At 48.7% G+C, this 18623-nt stretch overlaps 1 protein-coding gene across 7 annotated transcripts in view; it reads right to left on the reverse strand.

Annotated features, from left to right (window-relative positions):
* LOC138651946 (NXPE family member 2-like) overlaps positions 1-18623 on the reverse strand; it is a 442657-nt gene that overhangs the window by 46229 nt on the left and 377805 nt on the right. For all 7 annotated transcript variants that reach the window (XM_069742585.1, XM_069742586.1, XM_069742589.1 and 4 more), the window contains one exon: positions 14300-14515. In XM_069742585.1, coding sequence (XP_069598686.1) covers positions 14300-14515 — 216 coding nt within the window. The remainder of the gene's footprint in view (positions 1-14299; positions 14516-18623) is intronic.

Here is an 18623-nt window from a genome sequence, read left to right on the forward strand (position 1 = left end):
ATATGTTGGATTTAATTGGCCACAGCAGCCATTTTATTAAATAAAAGATAACAGAACTTTTATGACAACCCAGAATAGGAGGGGCGGTCCTCGAAGCCCCAAAGTTATAAAAAACTCAGTATCCCAAAAACTCCACAATGTTCAGCCCAGGATGAGTCTTACCCCCAGCCGTAAAGCACCAGCTCAGGGATAGATAACAACCAATCCTGGTCCACCGAACCCACCCCCATGCCAGGGGTCCATAAATCCACCTCACGCGGAATAACCGTACCGCGCCTTGTTAAATTCTCTCATGGGGTGTCCAGGACCTCTCAAGATCCCCACCCCATTGAACCACGATTTACCATTTCCACCGACTTCGAGGACCTCCACCCCCGCCAACTGCCGTGACAATACCCTGACAGCATTCACATAACAAAATAAATACATTTAGACGCCTCTTAAAACAATACTCCAAAAGCCCACATATGCCGACTTCACCCCCCCCATTACCCTAACCAAAAAAGGGAGGGTGGGCGGGAGATTCCTCACTTGTCACGCAGGCACCTAAAATGGATGCCTGCGTGAGGAGCGTGCCCCTTTTTATGTGCCCCCTCCCCACAGTCCCCTAGTTCCACCCCTTATTTTCAAAAAATGCCCCTAAAGCCACCCCTCAAGTTCCCAGTTAACCCCTTACCACCGTATCCCTTCTAACTGCTCCAGCTCCCCAGGTCCCACGTAACCCCGTCATGGCGGCCTCCCTTTACGTGCCGTGGGCCCCCAGTACGGCCTTTCTTGACATAGGGTATACGTGAGTTCCGTGACCTGGAAAAAATTACCCCAACCCCCTTAAACAGATCTCTTAACAATCTAAAGAATAAACTTCTAACGTACTCAAAACAGCAGACGGAGACATATGTTGGATTTAATTGGCCACAGCAGCCATTTTATTAAATAAAAGATAACAGAACTTTTATGACAACCCAGAATAGGAGGGGCGGTCCTCGAAGCCCCAAAGTTATAAAAAACTCAGTATCCCAAAAACTCCACAATGTTCAGCCCAGGATGAGTCTTACCCCCAGCCGTAAAGCACCAGCTCAGGGATAGATAACAACCAATCCTGGTCCACCGAACCCACCCCCATGCCAGGGGTCCATAAATCCACCTCACGCGGAATAACCGTACCGCGCCTTGTTAAATTCTCTCATGGGGTGTCCAGGACCTCTCAAGATCCCCACCCCATTGAACCACGATTTACCATTTCCACCGACTTCGAGGACCTCCACCCCCGCCACGAACACGAATGGCCTGACACCTTAGCCATTCATGTCCCTCCACACCTTCAAGCTTAATTCAATGCCACTACGGATAGCCAAACACCACATATCATTACCCACCGCGTTCAGGTGCACGCCATCAGCTCTCCAGTAAGCTCCTTGACCCGATTCCAAGTCCACATGTCTCACGGCCAACGCGCCATTCCTCACCATAAACCGAGATATGGCCCTGTTTATTTTAATCCGGGCCCTGTTCACCCCCTCGTGTGATCTAGCACCTCTCCATCTTTTACGGGGAATGATGTCGGACCACACCAACAACACTTTTGGAAACATGACCCAGAACCTCAGGATATCGAATTTGATATCCTTAATCAGCTCCCTACAAGACCGTTTAGCCAAATCATTCCCCCCTAAATGTATCACCACGATCTCCGGCACTCTATCCAGTCTAACAAAACGATGAAATTCAGGTAACCATTCCTTCCACACCATCCCCCTTTTACCGATCCATCGTAAAGTCACTGTCTCTCGAGAAAGACCCAACTGACGACCGTCCGGACGAACCGCAGCACGCAACGCAGCCCATACAACATACGAATGCCCCATGATCCAGACGAGCATCGGATCAGGCCCTGCAACACAGAAAGAAAGGCAACAAACAATTAACTTAACACAGCTTCTAACTCACAATAGGTTTGGGCGAACATACGACTGGAATCTTGAAGATTCCCACCTCCCAATTCTCCGAACCACATCCTCACCAAGGCCCCACCTAGCGGCCTCAGTCGCTGCCCCGATCCTGAAGGAGTGACCACTATATTGTGTTGCAGGTAAGCCCGCTGCCGCCAAACATTTCCTAAAAACAGAAATAAACTGAAAACGGGACAAGAAAGACCCATTTTCGTGCACCAAGAATGGCTCGTCTAACACTCCGCCCTTTGCCATGTACTTCTTCACGGATGCCACCGGGCACACCGGGGATCCTTCAACATTGAACAACACCACTTTGCACCCTTTCCCATACACGTCCGTTTTGGAAGCCTTAATAAACACTACCACCTTATTCCCTTCGACATCCACGTTTTCTCTTAACAAAATACCTTTTTTACTAACGGACGGGCTAACCAACTCACCTAACCGAAATGCCCCAAAGAAGGCCAAAGAAAAGGCTGCACGGAACAGAACCACTTCCCATTCGGAAAAACACACCTCTTGCAACTTCCGCTCAATGGCTGAGAGCACCTCATAAGATATGGGTCGGCGACCGTCCGAAGCCTTCCAGCCTTTCTTCCAACCCCGAACAACTTGCCGAACCAAGAAGGATTTCGTTATATCCTTACCCCCCCTCCATTTAAGGTTGAAGGCTAGCCCCGCCAGAAACTTATTCAAACGTGTCACAGACCAACCTGCCTCCCAATGATGACCTAAGAACAACAACAAACCATACTCCTCCTCCATATCCTGGTCCATACTTGACATCCAGGATTCCCACAAGCTCCAAGCCTGATTATAATGAGACCAAGATGAATCCGCGAGCGATTTGGTAAATAACTCTGTTACGGCCCTCGCGGCAGGTTCCACAACTCCACTGGACAATCCCGGCCCGCGCTCTCCGCCTGTGGTGCCAAATCCCGGAAAAGCTGCCACTGAAATTGAGAAAGAGCAACAACTATTGGATCAGGTGCTGACAAGCTAACTTCAGATACAATCCATAAGTTAAACTTAAGACCCAGGAAAACCAAGTGCTGCAAGACCTTCACTACTGCAGGCGTAGCCGCTGACAACGAGTTTACCGCCGTCACTGTTCCAACATGCTCACAATGAAAAGAAATCTTCAAATTCCTCAATTTGTCACCCCACAGGGCCAACGCAACTACCCTGGGGAACAAATGCAACAGTAGCCGGTTGTTTGTTAACCCCTCCTCCTTCCATTCTTCCGGCCAAGCCGCTGCTGACCAGCTACCATGAAAGAAAAGACCAAAGCCACTCATTTCAACGACATGCACCAAAATGCCCAAGGAGGTAGCATCTGCCACCGGCTGAATCCACAGAGATCTGCCATTGTACTCGTCCAGAAAATCTGCCCACATCTTCAAATCGCCCCGAAACTCTTTCTTTATCCTGATGAAATGCAAAGGGGACTTTACCCCTACTGTTGCCAAGGATAGGCGGCGGCAGAACGCTCGACCCATCGGCATGATCCTACATGCAAAGTTCAGTTTCCCTAACAACGATTGCAAACTGCGCAAATTTATCTTCTTCAAACCAATCGTATTAACCACATCTTGGTGCAACGCGGTAACCTTGTCTGCAGGTAGCCTACATTCCATTGCTACCGTGTCGATTTCAATGCCTAGGAAGCTCAACACTGTCACCGGACCAACTGTTTTGTCCTCCGCCAAAGGCACCCCGAAGTTTTTTGTCACACTCTCCATTGTATGCAACAAAATCGAACAATCTGCTGATTCCGCTGGCCCTATAAACAGAAAGTCATCCAGATAGTGCGAACATGAGCGTATCCCAGACACATCTTTCACCACCCATTCTAGGAACGTGCTGAAGGCCTCAAAGTAAGCACATGAAATCGAGCAACCCATGGGAAGACAACGATCAACAAAGAAGCCGCCATCCCAAAAACAACCCAATAAATGCAAACTGTCAGGATGAACTGGCAACAAACGAAAGGCCACTTCGATGTCGGTCTTAGCCAGCTTAGCCCCCTTTCCACATGCTCTAACCCACTCCATCGCTGAATCGAATGATAAGTACGACACCGAACTCAACTCGGGATCAATACCATCATTAACCGAAGATCCCTTCGGAAATGACAGGTGATGGATTAACCTAAATTTATTAGGTTCTTTCTTAGGGACCACCCCAAGAGGTGACACCCTCAGATTTGCAATCGGAGGGGCGACAAACGGGCCTGCCATTCTTCCCAGAGCAACTTCCTTATTCAACTTCTCCGACACGACCTCCGGGAATTGTAACGCCGATTACAAATTTTTTCTTTTTAAACTAACATCCTGCTCAACATAAGGGAATTTGAAACCCTCCTTAAAACCGTCGCGCAATAAAACTGCAGCTGACCTATCAGGGTATCTACTTAGAAAGGCCTCCATCACGACCCACTGCACCGGAGTCACCCCTTTTGTCAGCTGAATCTCCAACTTTTTGCCTGTTACCCCTGAAACATTTTGAAAACATTTTGAAGCGCTATGCACCCCCCCCGCAGGTTGAACACTCGTGCCTATATTTACACTTGCTCCTGAATCTGCATATGCCATCATTGAAGGCGAAACACAGTCCCTTCTGCCCCCGTGAAAAGGCTGGCTAGTCTGACCTAAACGGGACGGGACCATAACTCTCATCCACAACGCTATGTCCTTGTGATCCCACCTGATACTTGGCCTAAAAGCCTTACGCTGACGAAACTGTTCGTCATAGCGTAACCAACCCTGTCCCCCATAGGTCCTGTAAGCCTCCCCTATGGCATCTAAGTAACAAAATAATGCCGAACAATTTTCCGGGGCCTTCTCCCCGATTACGCTAGCCATAATAGCGAAAGCTTGCAGCCAATTTGAAAATGATCTGGGAATCAGCCTATATCTCCGTTTCTCCTCATCTTCTTTTTTAGAGTCCTCCCTTCTAGGTCTATCCAAATTAAATCTCTCTAGGGGTAAAAGAGAAAATATTTCTATGTACTCCCCTTTCCAGATTTTTTCCCTAACCTCTTGTTTTAAATGTGCCCCTAACGGGCCCTCGAAGCAGACATAGACCTCCCCCCTAGCCGCATCGTCTAGTTGCGGTACATCCTCCTTTTCCTTATCCTGCAAAGCTCCCTCACCTGGTGCATCAATTCCTGACCCAGGCCCTGGTGCTGTTCCGTCCTTCTCCCTTGATGAGCTCCCCGTGTCTGCCGCAGGACCCGCACTGCTGGATGTACCCGTAACTTCAGACAACTGTCTAGACCCCTCAAACGACCCCGTATTTCCCAACCAAGCAGCTGACGGCAAAGACCCCCTGCTAAGACCGGACCCCCACAAGCCCGCTAGCTCCCCTAAACCTCTAAGGATTAAACCCATACCCCCGCTAGCAACTCCCGAAGTAATGTCACTATTCCTAGCTTCAGGGGAAACTATGCCTGGCAAATTAAAGATAGGGAAAATGTTCTCACCTAGCTGCCTGGGTGCTGTGAGCCCAGCAGCCGAAGATCCAGCTCCCAGCCAAAGGTGTCCTGCATCCCGACCGGCTTGATCCGCGATGTTGCCCGCCGAACTCCTGGCGGCCGTATCCGTGTCCTGGCGACTCGGTGATGCCGTCGACTGCCCTGGTGCTGCGGAAAGGGAAAAGGCCGAGCCAGCATCCTGCCGCCCGATGGAAGATGTGCGGCTCCTTGCCACGGATACGTCCCCGGCACTGCGTACCGAAGCGACGGAATGTCGCCTGCCGGAATCCGGAAAATTTCCGCCACCACCAGCAGAGGACGCAGATCCAGGAAAGTTCCGGCCATCACCAGCAGAGGGCGCAGATCCAGGAAAATCCCGGCCATCACCAGCAGAGGGCGCAGCTGCAGGAAAATCCCGGCCAACACCAGCAGAGGGCGCAGAACTTGCAATATCCAGGCCACCACCAGCAGAGGGCGCTGCTGCGTTGAAGACTCCAGAGCTGTGCACTGCAGAAGGCCGCACGCTGATGCCAGGGCCAGCCGACTGCCGCCCGCATAATCCTCGGCGCTGAGGGGCCACCGCACCTGACCCCCGTCTCCTCGGCTGTCGCTGCCTCCCACGCTGAGCGGCGCCAGCGGGCATGCTGGCGGCCGCCGTACCGGCTCCTGCTCCTGCCGCCCCACGTCGCCCGGACACTGAAGGAGGGGAGGAAGGATCCACCCCCCGTTGTAGGCCCCGCCGCACTGGAGGATTCCTCCCGGCGCCGCGCTGTGAGGTGGAGGGAACAGCGCTGCTTACCGGAGGGTCCGCAGAGGGGCTCCTATTTCGGCGCCGGGCCCTGGGGATGATGTCCGGGCTTAGGCGCGCCGGAGGTCTAGTCCTCCGCGGCCGGCGCCCGTCCTGCGGTGCCTGCGATGGTGCTCCCGATGTCCCCTGGAGAAGGCTGTTAATGGATGCATTCAGCCAATCTGTCCCCTGGGAGCTGGCTGCCGTCCGGAGACGCTGGAGGATCGCTTCAACGTCCATTCTGGTAAGTGTGACAGAGATTCCTCACTTGTCACGCAGGCACCTAAAATGGATGCCTGCGTGAGGAGCGTGCCCCTTTTTATGTGCCCCCTCCCCACAGTCCCCTAGTTCCACCCCTTATTTTCAAAAAATGCCCCTAAAGCCACCCCTCAAGTTCCCAGTTAACCCCTTACCACCGTATCCCTTCTAACTGCTCCAGCTCCCCAGGTCCCACGTAACCCCGTCATGGCGGCCTCCCTTTACGTGCCGTGGGCCCCCAGTATGGCCTTTCTGGACTTTTGCTTTGAAAAAAGCAGTTGGTTTGCACAGCGGCGTACAAACAGCAATGCAGCTATCAGGGTGCCTTAGAATGCAGCCTAAGAAGCTACAGAGCTGATGCACCAAAAAAAAAATCCACTGTCCCTGCAAAGAAAAGGTGGTGTTGGACAGTGGAAATCGCTACAGCACAAGCGGTTTGGGGGTTAATCTTCCCTCCCTAACTATATCTCTGCTTCTGATGAAGCTGCAGCAACCTCTCCCTATGCTCAGATCGGCAGAAGTAAGATGGCGGTCGGCGTGCACTCCCCTTTATAGCCCCTGTGACACCGCAGAAAGCAAGCCAATCAATGTCATGCCCTTCTCTAAGATGGTGGGGACTGAGACCTATGTCATCACGCTGCCCACACTCTGCGTGCACCTTCATTGGCTGAGAAATGGCCCTTAAAGCATCATACGAAACGCGACTTTGGCGCGCAGATCGCTGACCTCATGGCCGATCCCACAGTGGGATCGGGTCGGGTTTCACAAAACCCGACTTTGCCAAAAGTCGGCGATTTATGAAATTGTCCGATCCGTTTCGCTCAACCCTACTCTCCATTACTTACACCAGGGATTGATAGCAGCTGAAATTATGCAGCTGACATAAACCCTAAAAATCATTGCACATACCAGAATTAAATGCTCTGGCGGCTGGGAAAAGCAGTAGAGTTAGTACTATTCCTAGGCGCCGGGTGCTAACTACAACTGTCATCATCCTTGCCTTATCTCCCTGCGAAGCATTTCTGCTGTATTTACATGCGCTGATCTCAGGCCACTAAATGAGTGTGATGACAATACTGAAGTCGTTCGCTTGTTTCCCGGCCTCTTTACACCAACTGAGAAAGGATGAAGGGAACAGAACAATCACAATAAGATCAATCTGTCCCCATACAGTATCATGTTATCAGCAGCACAACTACAGTTTACACTGGCGATATGCTGCTGAGAAAAAGGATTTCTGTTCCCACATAAACAATCCAATTACTCGATGAATAGGCAGCAGTATAATACACCCCATAGTCCTCCATATATTATAATGTGCACCTCAGTCCTCCATATAGTATAATACACTCCACAGTCCTCCATATAGTATAATACACTCCTCACAGTCCTCCAAATAGTATAATACATTCCTCAGTCCTACAAATAGTATAATACATTCCTCATAGTGCTCCATATAGTTTAATGCCCTGCCATTGTCATCCATGTAGTACAATTCACTGCCCATAGTATAATGCACCCCTTAGTTCTTCAATAGTATAATGTATTCCCCATAGTCCTCGATACAGTATAATGCAGCCCACATATAGTATAACTAGACTGTGGCCCGATTATAAAGCATCGGGTATTCTAGAATATGCATGTCCCCGTAGTATATGGACAATGATGATTCCAGAATTCGCGGCAGACTGTGCCCGTCGCTGATTGGTCAAGGCAACCTTTATGACATCATCGTCGCCATGGCAACCATTATGACATCTACGTCGATACTGTGCCCGTCGCTGAGTCAGAAACGTGAGATGTCTACGTCCTTTATGACATCATCGTCGCTGTGCCCGTTGCTGATTGGTCGAGGCCTGGCGGCCTTGACCAATCAGAGACGCGGGATGTCTACGTCCTTTATGACATCATCGTCGCTGTGCCCGTTGCTGATTGGTCGAGGCCTGGCGGCCTTGACCAATCAGAGACGCGGGATGTCTACGTCCTTTATGACATCATCGTCGCTGTGCCTGTTGCTGATTGGTCGAGGCCTGGCGGCCTTGACCAATCAGAGACGCGGGATTTCTACGTCGATGCTGTGCCGGTCTCTGATTGGTCGAGGCCGCCGACGCGGGATTTCCAGGACAGACAGACAGACAGAAAGACAGACAGACAGACAGAAAGACAGACAGACGGAAAAACCCTTAGACAATTATATATATAGATGATGCCACCCCATAGTATAATGCAGCCACCCCACAGAATATATTGTAGCCCCCTGAGTATAATGTCACCTCCAGAGAATATAATGCAGCCCCCTCATATAGTATAATGCAGCCCCTGCATATATAATATATGGTAGCCCCCTCATAGAGTATAATGCAGCCCCCGATAGAATATAGTGTAGCCCCTCCATAGAATATAATAGAGCACCCCATGGAATGTAATACAGCCCTCCCCCATAGAATGTAAATGCAGCCAGCCCCCATAGAATGTAATGCAGCCAGACCCCCATAGAATGTAATGCAGCCAGCCACCCATAAAATGTAATGCAGCCAGCCCCCATAGAATGTAATACAGCACAGCCCCCATAGAATGTAATACAGCTAGCCCCCATAGAATGTAATGCAGCCCCCCCAATGGCCCACAATCCAGTTATCACTCAGTGATATATTTAAAAAAAAAAAAAAAAAACAATCACCTTTCCTCGTGCCCAGCGCTGCTCCTGGCTCCGGTCTCAGCAGCTGCTGTCTGCCCGGTCACACAGCAGGTGCGCGATGATATGATGTCATCGCGCACCCACAGTGTCAGCGCCAGGCAGAGCGGGGAATGATGGGAGAGGGAGCGTCAGCAGACGCTCTTTCCTCCATCATTGCATTCAACTGTACCGGCGTCATAGACACTGGTATAGTTGAATGCGGGGCACTGGCGAGAGGGTGAGTCGGCGCTGGCGAGTGGCCCACGACTGCCACTGGCCCTTCTGGCATTTGTCAGAACTGCCCGATAGCCAGTCCGGCCCCAACACCGAGCTTAGTGATACTCGGGTGAGTACCGAGTAGTGGTGAGCACGTTCGCGCATCACTAATTAGAAGTGTTCTTTAAGAGTTTTACAAGACACCTCTTTTCCTCCGTCAGGAACAATGGATCTGACAGGCGCAGCTCTTCTACTTTCATTTCTCCCTTCTCACCAGATTTTCAGGAAACCCCCTCCCTCTAGATAGTCTCCTGGCTCTAGCTGCTGTGTGAACCCTGATACCACAGTTGGTCTGCAGAGCTTCGGGAAGGAAGATATAGCTGTGCTGGCTTCTCAGGCTCATTGGTCCCGAACACATCACACTTTATAAGGTTGGTATGTAATGTTTTTAGTCATTATTATTGTTTATTTAGCTTGTTTTATGAATGGATAGAGAAAGGTTTGTGGATATTTCATATAAATAAGGTAGATTTTCTTATAAATGAATGGCTATTTGGTGGGAGTTTTGAAATTTGTGTATATCAAAGTTATTACTTTTATGTTGAGTAAATAGGTTTGTTTTGCACCTGATAATGTGTAGTCTCTTTTATTACATCCCTATGAAGGTCTATGATCACTTTTAGATCACTGAAATTGAGAAAATTAGATATTCTAGGCATTTTTCTAGCCTGCGCTTGACAGGCACATTGTTCCATTATGAGTTAGTGTGAATATTGTTCCTGACGGAGGGTTAAAACAGATTCACTATAAACTAATCCAAAATAGATGCAAAATAGAAACTAAAGTGTACTTTTTTTTAAGATGGATCCATATAAATATGGGAAACTTTGGTTGCTATTTTGCATTTGATTTTCCTTCCTTGTAACCCAGTATTAAAAATAAATATAATGGAACATGTGAACAGAGCCTAGGGTAAATCAAATAATGAGTTAGTAATGAAACCTGATGTACTAAATTATGTTGAAATGCAAATCTTGCTAAGAACAGTATTTTTTCTTTAAACTACCGTATATACTCGAGTATAAGCCGAGATTTTCAGCCCAAATTTTTGGGCTAAAAGTGCCCCTCTCGGCTTATACTCGAGTCACGGTCGGTGGTGGGGTCGGCGGGTGAGGGGGTGAGGGCGCTGAGGCATACTTACCTAGTCCCAGCGATCCTCGCGCTGTCCCTGCCGTCCCACGGTCTTCTGTGCTGCAGCTTCTTCCCCTCTTCAGCGGTGACGTGGGACCGCTCATTAGAGAAATGAATAGGCGGCTCCACCTCCCATAGGGGCGGAGCCGCCTATTCATTTCTCTAATCAGCGGTAACGGTGACCGCTGATAGAGAAAGAGGCTGCGGCACCGAAGACAGCTGTGACAGGCGGGGAGCGCCAGGATCGCTGGGACTAGGTAAGTATGTCATATTCACCTGTCCGCGTTCTAGCCGCCGGGCGTCGCTCCATCTTCCCGGCGCCTCCATCTTCCCGGCGTCTATCTGCAGTGACTGTGCAGGTCAGAGGGCGCGATGACGCATATAGTGTGCGCGGCGCCCTCTGCCTGATCAGTCAGTGCAGAGACGCCGGGACGAGACGCCGGGACCGGACGCTGGGAGCTGCAACCAAGAGAGGTGAGTATGGCTTTTTTTTTTTTTATTGCAGCAGCAGCGGCCATGGCACAGATTTATGTGGAGCATCTATGGGGAGATATGAACGCTGCAGAGCACTATATGGGGCACAACTATGGGGAGATATGAACGCTGCAGAGCATTGTATGGGGCACAGCTATGGGGATATATGAACGCTGCAGAGCACTATATGGGGCACAGCTATGGGGAGATATGAACGCTGCAGAGCACTGTATGGGGCACAGCTATGGGGAGATATGAACGCTGCAGAGCACTATATGGGGCACAGCTATGGGGAGATATGAACGCTGCAGAGCACTGTATGGGGCACAGCTATGCGGAGATATGAACGGTGCAGAGCACTATATGGGGCACAGCTATGGGGATATTTGAACGCTGCAGAGCACTATATGGGGCACAGCTATGGGGAGATATGAACGCTGCAGAGCACTGTATGGGGCACAGCTATGGGGAGATATGAACGCTGCAGAGCACTGTATGGGGCACAGCTATGGGGAGATATGAACGCTTCAGAGCACTGTATGGGGCACAGCTATGGGGAGATATGAACACTGCAGAGCACTGTATGGGGCACAGCTATGGGGAGATATGAACGCTGCAGAGCACTGTATGGGGCACAGCTATGGGGAGATATGAACGCTGCAGAGCACTGTATGGGGCACAGCTATGGGGAGATATGAACGCTTCAGAGCACTGTATGGGGCACAGCTATGGGGAGATATGAACGCTGCAGAGCACTATATGGGGCACAACTATGGGGAGATATGAACGCTGCAGAGCACTGTATGGGGCACAGCTATGGGGAGATATGAACGCTGCAGAGCACTATATGGTGCACAGCTATGGGGAGATATGAACGCTGCAGAGCACTGTATGGGGCACAGCTATGGGGAGATATGAACGCTGCAGAGCACTGTATGGGGCACAGCTATGCGGATATTTGAACGCTGCAGAGCACTATATGGGGCACAGCTATGGGGAGATATGAACGCTGCAGAGCACTGTATGGGGCACAGCTATGGGGAGATATGAACGCTGCAGAGCACTGTATGGGGCACAGCTATGGGGAGATATGAACGCTGCAGAGCACTGTATGGGGCACAGCTATGGGGAGATATGAACGCTGCAGAGCACTATATGGGGCACAGCTATGGGGAGATATGAACGCTGCAGAGCACTGTATGGGGCACAGCTATGGGGAGATATGAACACTGCAGAGCACTGTATGGGGCACAGCTATGGGGAGATATGAACGCTGCAGAGCACTGTATGGGGCACAGCTATGGGGAGATATGAACGCTGCAGAGCACTATATGGGGCACAGCTATGGGGAGATATGAACGGTGCAGAGCACTGTATGGGGCACAGCTATGGGGAGATATGAACGCTGCAGAGCACTATATGGGGCACAGCTATGCGGAGATATGAACGGTGCAGAGCACTGTATGGGGCACAGCTATGGGGAGATATGAACGCTGCAGAGCACTATATGGGGCACAGCTATGCGGATATTTGAACGCTGCAGAGCACTATATGGGGCACAGCTATGGGGAGATATGAACGCTGCAGAACACTGTATGGGGCACAGCTATGGGGAGATATGAACGCTGCAGAGCACTATATGGGGCACAGCTATGGGGAGATATGAACGCTGCAGAGCACTGTATGGGGCACAGCTATGGGGAGATATGAACGCTGCAGAGCACTGTATGGGGCACAGCTATGGGGAGATATGAACGCTGCAGAGCACTGTATGGGGCACAGCTATGGGGAGATATGAACGCTGCAGAGCACTGTATGGGGCACAGCTATGGGGAGATAGGAACGCTGCAGAGCACTGTATGGGGCACAGCTATGGGGAGATATGAACGCTGCAGAGCACTGTATGGGGCACAGCTATGGGGAGATATGAACGCTGCAGAGCACTGTATGGGGCACAGCTATGGGGAGATATGAACGCTGCAGAGCACTGTATGGGGCACAGCTATGGGGAGATATGAACGCTGCAGAGCACTGTATGGGGCACAGCTATGGGGAGATATGAACGCTTCAGAGCACTGTATGGGGCACAGCTATGGGGAGATATGAACGCTGCAGAGCACTATATGGGGCACAACTATGGGGAGATATGAACGCTGCAGAGCACTGTATGGGGCACAGCTATGGGGAGATATGAACGCTGCAGAGCACTATATGGTGCACAGCTATGGGGAGATATGAACGCTGCAGAGCACTGTATGGGGCACAGCTATGGGGAGATATGAACGCTGCAGAGCACTGTATGGGGCACAGCTATGCGGATATTTGAACGCTGCAGAGCACTATATGGGGCACAGCTATGGGGAGATATGAACGCTGCAGAGCACTGTATGGGGCACAGCTATGGGGAGATATGAACGCTGCAGAGCACTGTATGGGGCACAGCTATGGGGAGATATGAACGCTGCAGAGCACTGTATGGGGCACAGCTATGGGGAGATAGGAACGCTGCAGAGCACTGTATGGAGCACAGCTATGGGGAGATATGAACGCTGCAGAGCACTGTATGGGGCACAGCTATGGGGAGATATGAACGCTGCAGAGCACTATATGGGGCACAGCTATGGGGAGATATGAACGCTGCAGAGCACTATATGGGGCACAGCTATGGGGAGATATGAACGCTGCAGAGCACTATATGGGGCACAGCTATGGGGAGATATGAACGCTGCATAGCACTGTATGGAGCACAGCTATGGAGAGATATGAACGCTGCAGAGCACTGTATGGGGCACAGCTATGGGGAGATATGAACGCTGCAGAGCACTGTATGGGGCACAGCTATGGGGAGATATGAACGCTGCAGAGCACTGTATGGGGCACAGCTATGGGGAGATATGAACGCTGCAGAGCACTGTATGGGGCACAGCTATGGGGAGATATGAACGCTGCAGAGCACTATATGGCACAGCTATGGGGAAATAATGATCTATTTTTATTTTTGAAATTCACCGGTAGCTGCTGCATTTCCACCCTAGGCTTATACTCGAGTCAATAGGTTTTCCCAGTTTTTTGTGGAAAAATTAGGGGGGTCGGCTTATACTCGAGTATATACGGTATATACCTGTATTTTTAATCTGGAAACCTTGCCAAGATACTAAAAATTTTAATTACTTGCATATAAAAATCTGTTTAGGGAGAGGACCAATCCCATAGGTGATACATGACAAACACTGACAAAGAATGATATTTTGATTAAATTCAACACTTACTCTTGACATACTTCTGAAAATACAGTAACCACATTTTTAATGTTGAGTCTCCAAAAATGTAAATGAACTTTTTCATGAAGCATTTATTCAGATTATCCAAGGTTTTATATTTCAGCGTATTGCATCCCTTTGGGTACCACATATCCTTCATAACATATCCACTGGGATACTCCAACTTTTCTCCAATTTTGCATGTTTCATTAATCAGACTGACACCTGTGAAAATAACAATAATAATATTTATCATAGTGATGATAACCAAAACAACATTTCATAGAGTTCTCCAAAAATGAGACTTGTAGCCTGTGATTCTTTAGTTGACTGCTGCTATGTTATAGGAGCATAATCAATATGTTACAAGCCTCAACTACCCACTAGAGATGAACGAACCCGTCAAGGTTTGATTCACCAAACCCAATTAACCCCTTAACAACCTCCGATACGCCATTTCACGGCGGTAGTTAAGGGTACTTAAACCACAGCGTCGTTAACGGCACTGTGGAAAAGGTGTATAGCACCCACACAGTTGGATTTTCTCTGGGGTCTCTGGTGCCGGGGGTAGCCGAGACCCCAGAAAACATGATTAGGGTCAGTTTTAACCGATTCCGGGGTTGAGATTGCCGTTATTAATCATATAATGGTGACTGCAAAAAACAAAAAAAAGCCTGATTTGTAATTTAATTTCTCTCTCCTCTGATGTGATCGCACATCAGGGGAGAGAGAAATAGGGTCCCTGATCCCCCCGGTACCTCCGGTGTCCCTGCATGGCCCCCTGAAATCCCCCGGGACGTTGGCTTCTTCTTCTGGGAGAAAATGGCAGGTGCATGCACAGTGCACCCGCCGAGATCTGCCAGCCGGCACCCGGCAACAATAGGGAGATTTTTCCTATTGGTTCATTATGGTCACTGTGATAGACACTATCACAGTGATCAAAATTTAAAAAAAAGTTAAAAAAAAAACCCTTTATCACCCCTCTAGTTCGGGAAAAATAATACAATAAAGAAAATGTATTTATTTCCATTTTCCCATAAAGGTTAGGGTTGAGGCTAAAGTTAGGGTTGGGATTATGGTTAGGATTAGGGTTGGGATTAGTGCTAGGGTTGAGATTAGGGTTGGGTTAGGGTTAGGGTTAAGACTATGGTTTTGGTTGGGATTAGAGTTAGGTTTGTTGTTAGAGTTGGGATTAGGGTTAAGGGTTTGTTGGAGTTAGGGTTGTGGTTAGGGTTATGGTTAGGGTCGGGATTAGGGTTAGGATTTGGATTAGGGTTAGGGTTGGGATTAGCGTTGGGATTGTGATTAGGGTTATGGTTAGGGTTGGGATTAGGGTAAGGGGTGTGTTGGGGTTAGTATTGGAGTTAGAATTGGGGGGTTTCCACTGTTTAGGTACATCAAGGGGTCTCCACACCTGACATGGCGCCACCATTGATTCCAGCCAATTTTGCATTCAAAAAGTCAAATGGTGCTCCCTCTCTTCTAAGCTCTGCCGTGAGCCCAAACAGTGGTTTACCCCCACATATGGGGTATCTGCGTACTCAGGACAAACTGGACAACAACTTTTGTCATCCAATTTCTCCTGCTACCCTTGGGAAAATAAAAAAATTGGGGCTAAAAAATCATTTTTGTGGAAAAAAAAATATTTTTTATTTTCACGGCTCTGCAATATAAACTTCTGTGAAGCACTTGGGGGTTCAAAGTGCTCACTATACATCTAGATAAGTTCCTTGAGTGGTCTAGTTTCCAAAATGGTGTCACTTGTGGGGGGTTTCCACTGTTTAGGCACATCAGGGGCTCTCCAAATGCGACATGGCGTCCGATCTCAATTCCAGCCAATTCTGCATTGAAAAAGTCAAACTGTGCTCCTTCCCTTCTGAGCTCTGCCATGCGCCCAAATAGTGGTTTACCCCCACGTATGGGGTATCGGCGTACTCATGACAAATTGCACAAAAACTTTGGGGGTCTAATTTCTCCTGTTACCCTTGGGAAAATAAAAAATTGGGGGCGAAAAAGCATTTTTGTGGAAAAAATATGATTTATTTTCAGGGCTCTACGTTAAAAACTTCTGTGAAGTACTTGGTGGTTCAAAGTGCTCACCACACATCAGGGGCTCTCCAAACGCGACATGGTGTCTGATCTCAATTGCAGCCAATTCTGCATTGAAAATGTCAAATGGCGCTCCTCCCTTCCGAGCTCTGCCGTGCGCCCAAACAGTTGTTTACCCTCACATATGGGGTAATGGCAAACTCAGGACAAATTTCACAACAAATTTTGTGGTTCATTTTCTCTTTTTACACTTGTAAAAAAAAAAAAATGGTTTTGAAGTAAAATGTTTGTAAAAAAAGTTAAATGTGATTTTTTTCCTTTCACATTGCTTCAGTCTCTGTGAAGAACGTAAAGGGTTAATAAACTTCTTGAATGTGGTTTTGAGCACTTTGAGGGGGTGCAGTTTTTAGAATGGTGTCACTTTTGGGTATTTGCCCTCATGTACACACCTCAAAGTGACTTTAAATGAGAGATGGTTCTTAAAAAAAAATGGTTTTGTAGATTTAGTTGTAAAAATGAGAAATCGCTGGTCAACGTTTAACCCTTATAGCTTCCTAATAGTGATAAGCGAGTATACTCGTTACTCGAGATTTTCCAAGCACGCTCGGGTGATCTCTGAGTATTTTTTAGTGCTAAGAGATTTAGTTTTCATCTAGGGTTGAGCGAAACGGATCGGACAATTTCCAAAATCGCCGACTTTTATCAAAGTCGGGTTTTGTGAAACCCAATTTGATCCCACTGTGGGATCGGCCACGAGTTCAGCGATGTTCGCGCCAAAGTCGCATTTCCTATGACGCTTTAAGCGCCATTTCTCAGCCAATGAAGGAGCACCCAGAGTGTGGGCAGCGTGATGACATAGATCTCGGTCCCCACCATCTAAGAGAAGTAAATGACAGTGATTGGCTTGCTTTCTGCGGCATCACAGGGGCTATAAAGGGGCGTGCATGCCGACTGCCATCTTACTTCTGCCGATCGTACCATAGGGAGAGGTTGTTGCAGCTTCATCAGAAGAAGGGATATAGTTATGGAGGGAAGATTAACCCCGAAACTGCTTGTGCTGTAGCGATTTCCACTGTCCAACACCACCTTTTCTTTGCAGGGACAGTGGAGTTTTTTTTTTGGTGCATCAGCGCTGCAGCTTATTAGGCTGGATTCTAAGGCTCCCTGATAGCTGCATTGCTGTTTGTACGCTGCTGTGCAAACCAACTGCTTTTTTAAAAGCAAAAATCCTGTTGCTCCTTTCTGCACAGTTCTCTTGTTTCTTTGTCCACACTCTTTTGTGTGCAGCAGTCCTTTTTATTGCTGCCATACGTGTCCTTTGATCATTGTAGGGAGATTGAAATAGTACTACAGCCCTTGTATTTTTTGATATATCTGCCAGCCACGTTCTGCCACTGACATTGTGTAGTGTAATACACTGGGCCTGTTTTTCTGCATTCTCCCCCCAAAAAAGGGAGAGTTAAATTGCCCACAAGTTTCTATACGTCAGTTCTGCTGGTCGTATATCTGGCAGCCACGTTCTGCCACTGACATTGTGTAGTGTAATACACTGGGCCTGTTTTTCTGCATTCTCCCCCCAAAAAAGGGAGAGTTAAATTGCCCACAAGTTTCTATACGTCAGTTCTGCTGGTCGTATATCTGCCAGCCACGTTGTGCCACTTACATTGTGTAGTGTAATACACTGGGCCTGTTTTTTGCTGAATTCTCCCCCCCAAAAAAGGAGAGTTAAATTGCCCACAAGTTTCTATATGTCAGTTCTGTTGGTCGTATATCTGGCAGCCACGTTGTGCCACTGACATTATGTAGTGTAATACACTGGGCCTGTTTTCTGCTGCAGTCTTCCCGCCAAAAAAAGGGAGATATAAATTCTCCAAAAGTTAATATACACCTTCTACCTTGTTAAACAGTATCATATAATGGTTGTTATTTTGGTAACATTTCCCCAAAAATGAGGAAGTTTGGTGGAAGAGGCCGTGGGCGGTCGTTGCCAGCTGGTACTGATGGTGGTGGTGGTAGTGCAGCATCTGGTGGTAGTGGGAAAAGCAAGATAGCACCAAAGGCTCGAGTTGTTGAGCCAGCATCACCGTCTGGCTACACAAGGCCTCGAAGTCTCCCTTATCTGGGAGTAGGAAAACAGCTTTTAAAGCCTCTAGCTCTTTCGTCTCCTTTTCAGAAGGTTCAAAATCTAAAAGCAGCAAGCCGTCAGTGGCTGCTCCTGGTCCGGAAAAAGTTGCTTCCTTGTGTCCTTCACCCAAAACAAAAGTGAAGGATGCGGCAGGCAACA

The sequence above is a fragment of the Ranitomeya imitator genome, chromosome 10 (genome assembly GCF_032444005.1).
Source record: "Ranitomeya imitator isolate aRanImi1 chromosome 10, aRanImi1.pri, whole genome shotgun sequence".
Classification (NCBI taxonomy): Eukaryota; Metazoa; Chordata; class Amphibia; order Anura; family Dendrobatidae; genus Ranitomeya; species Ranitomeya imitator.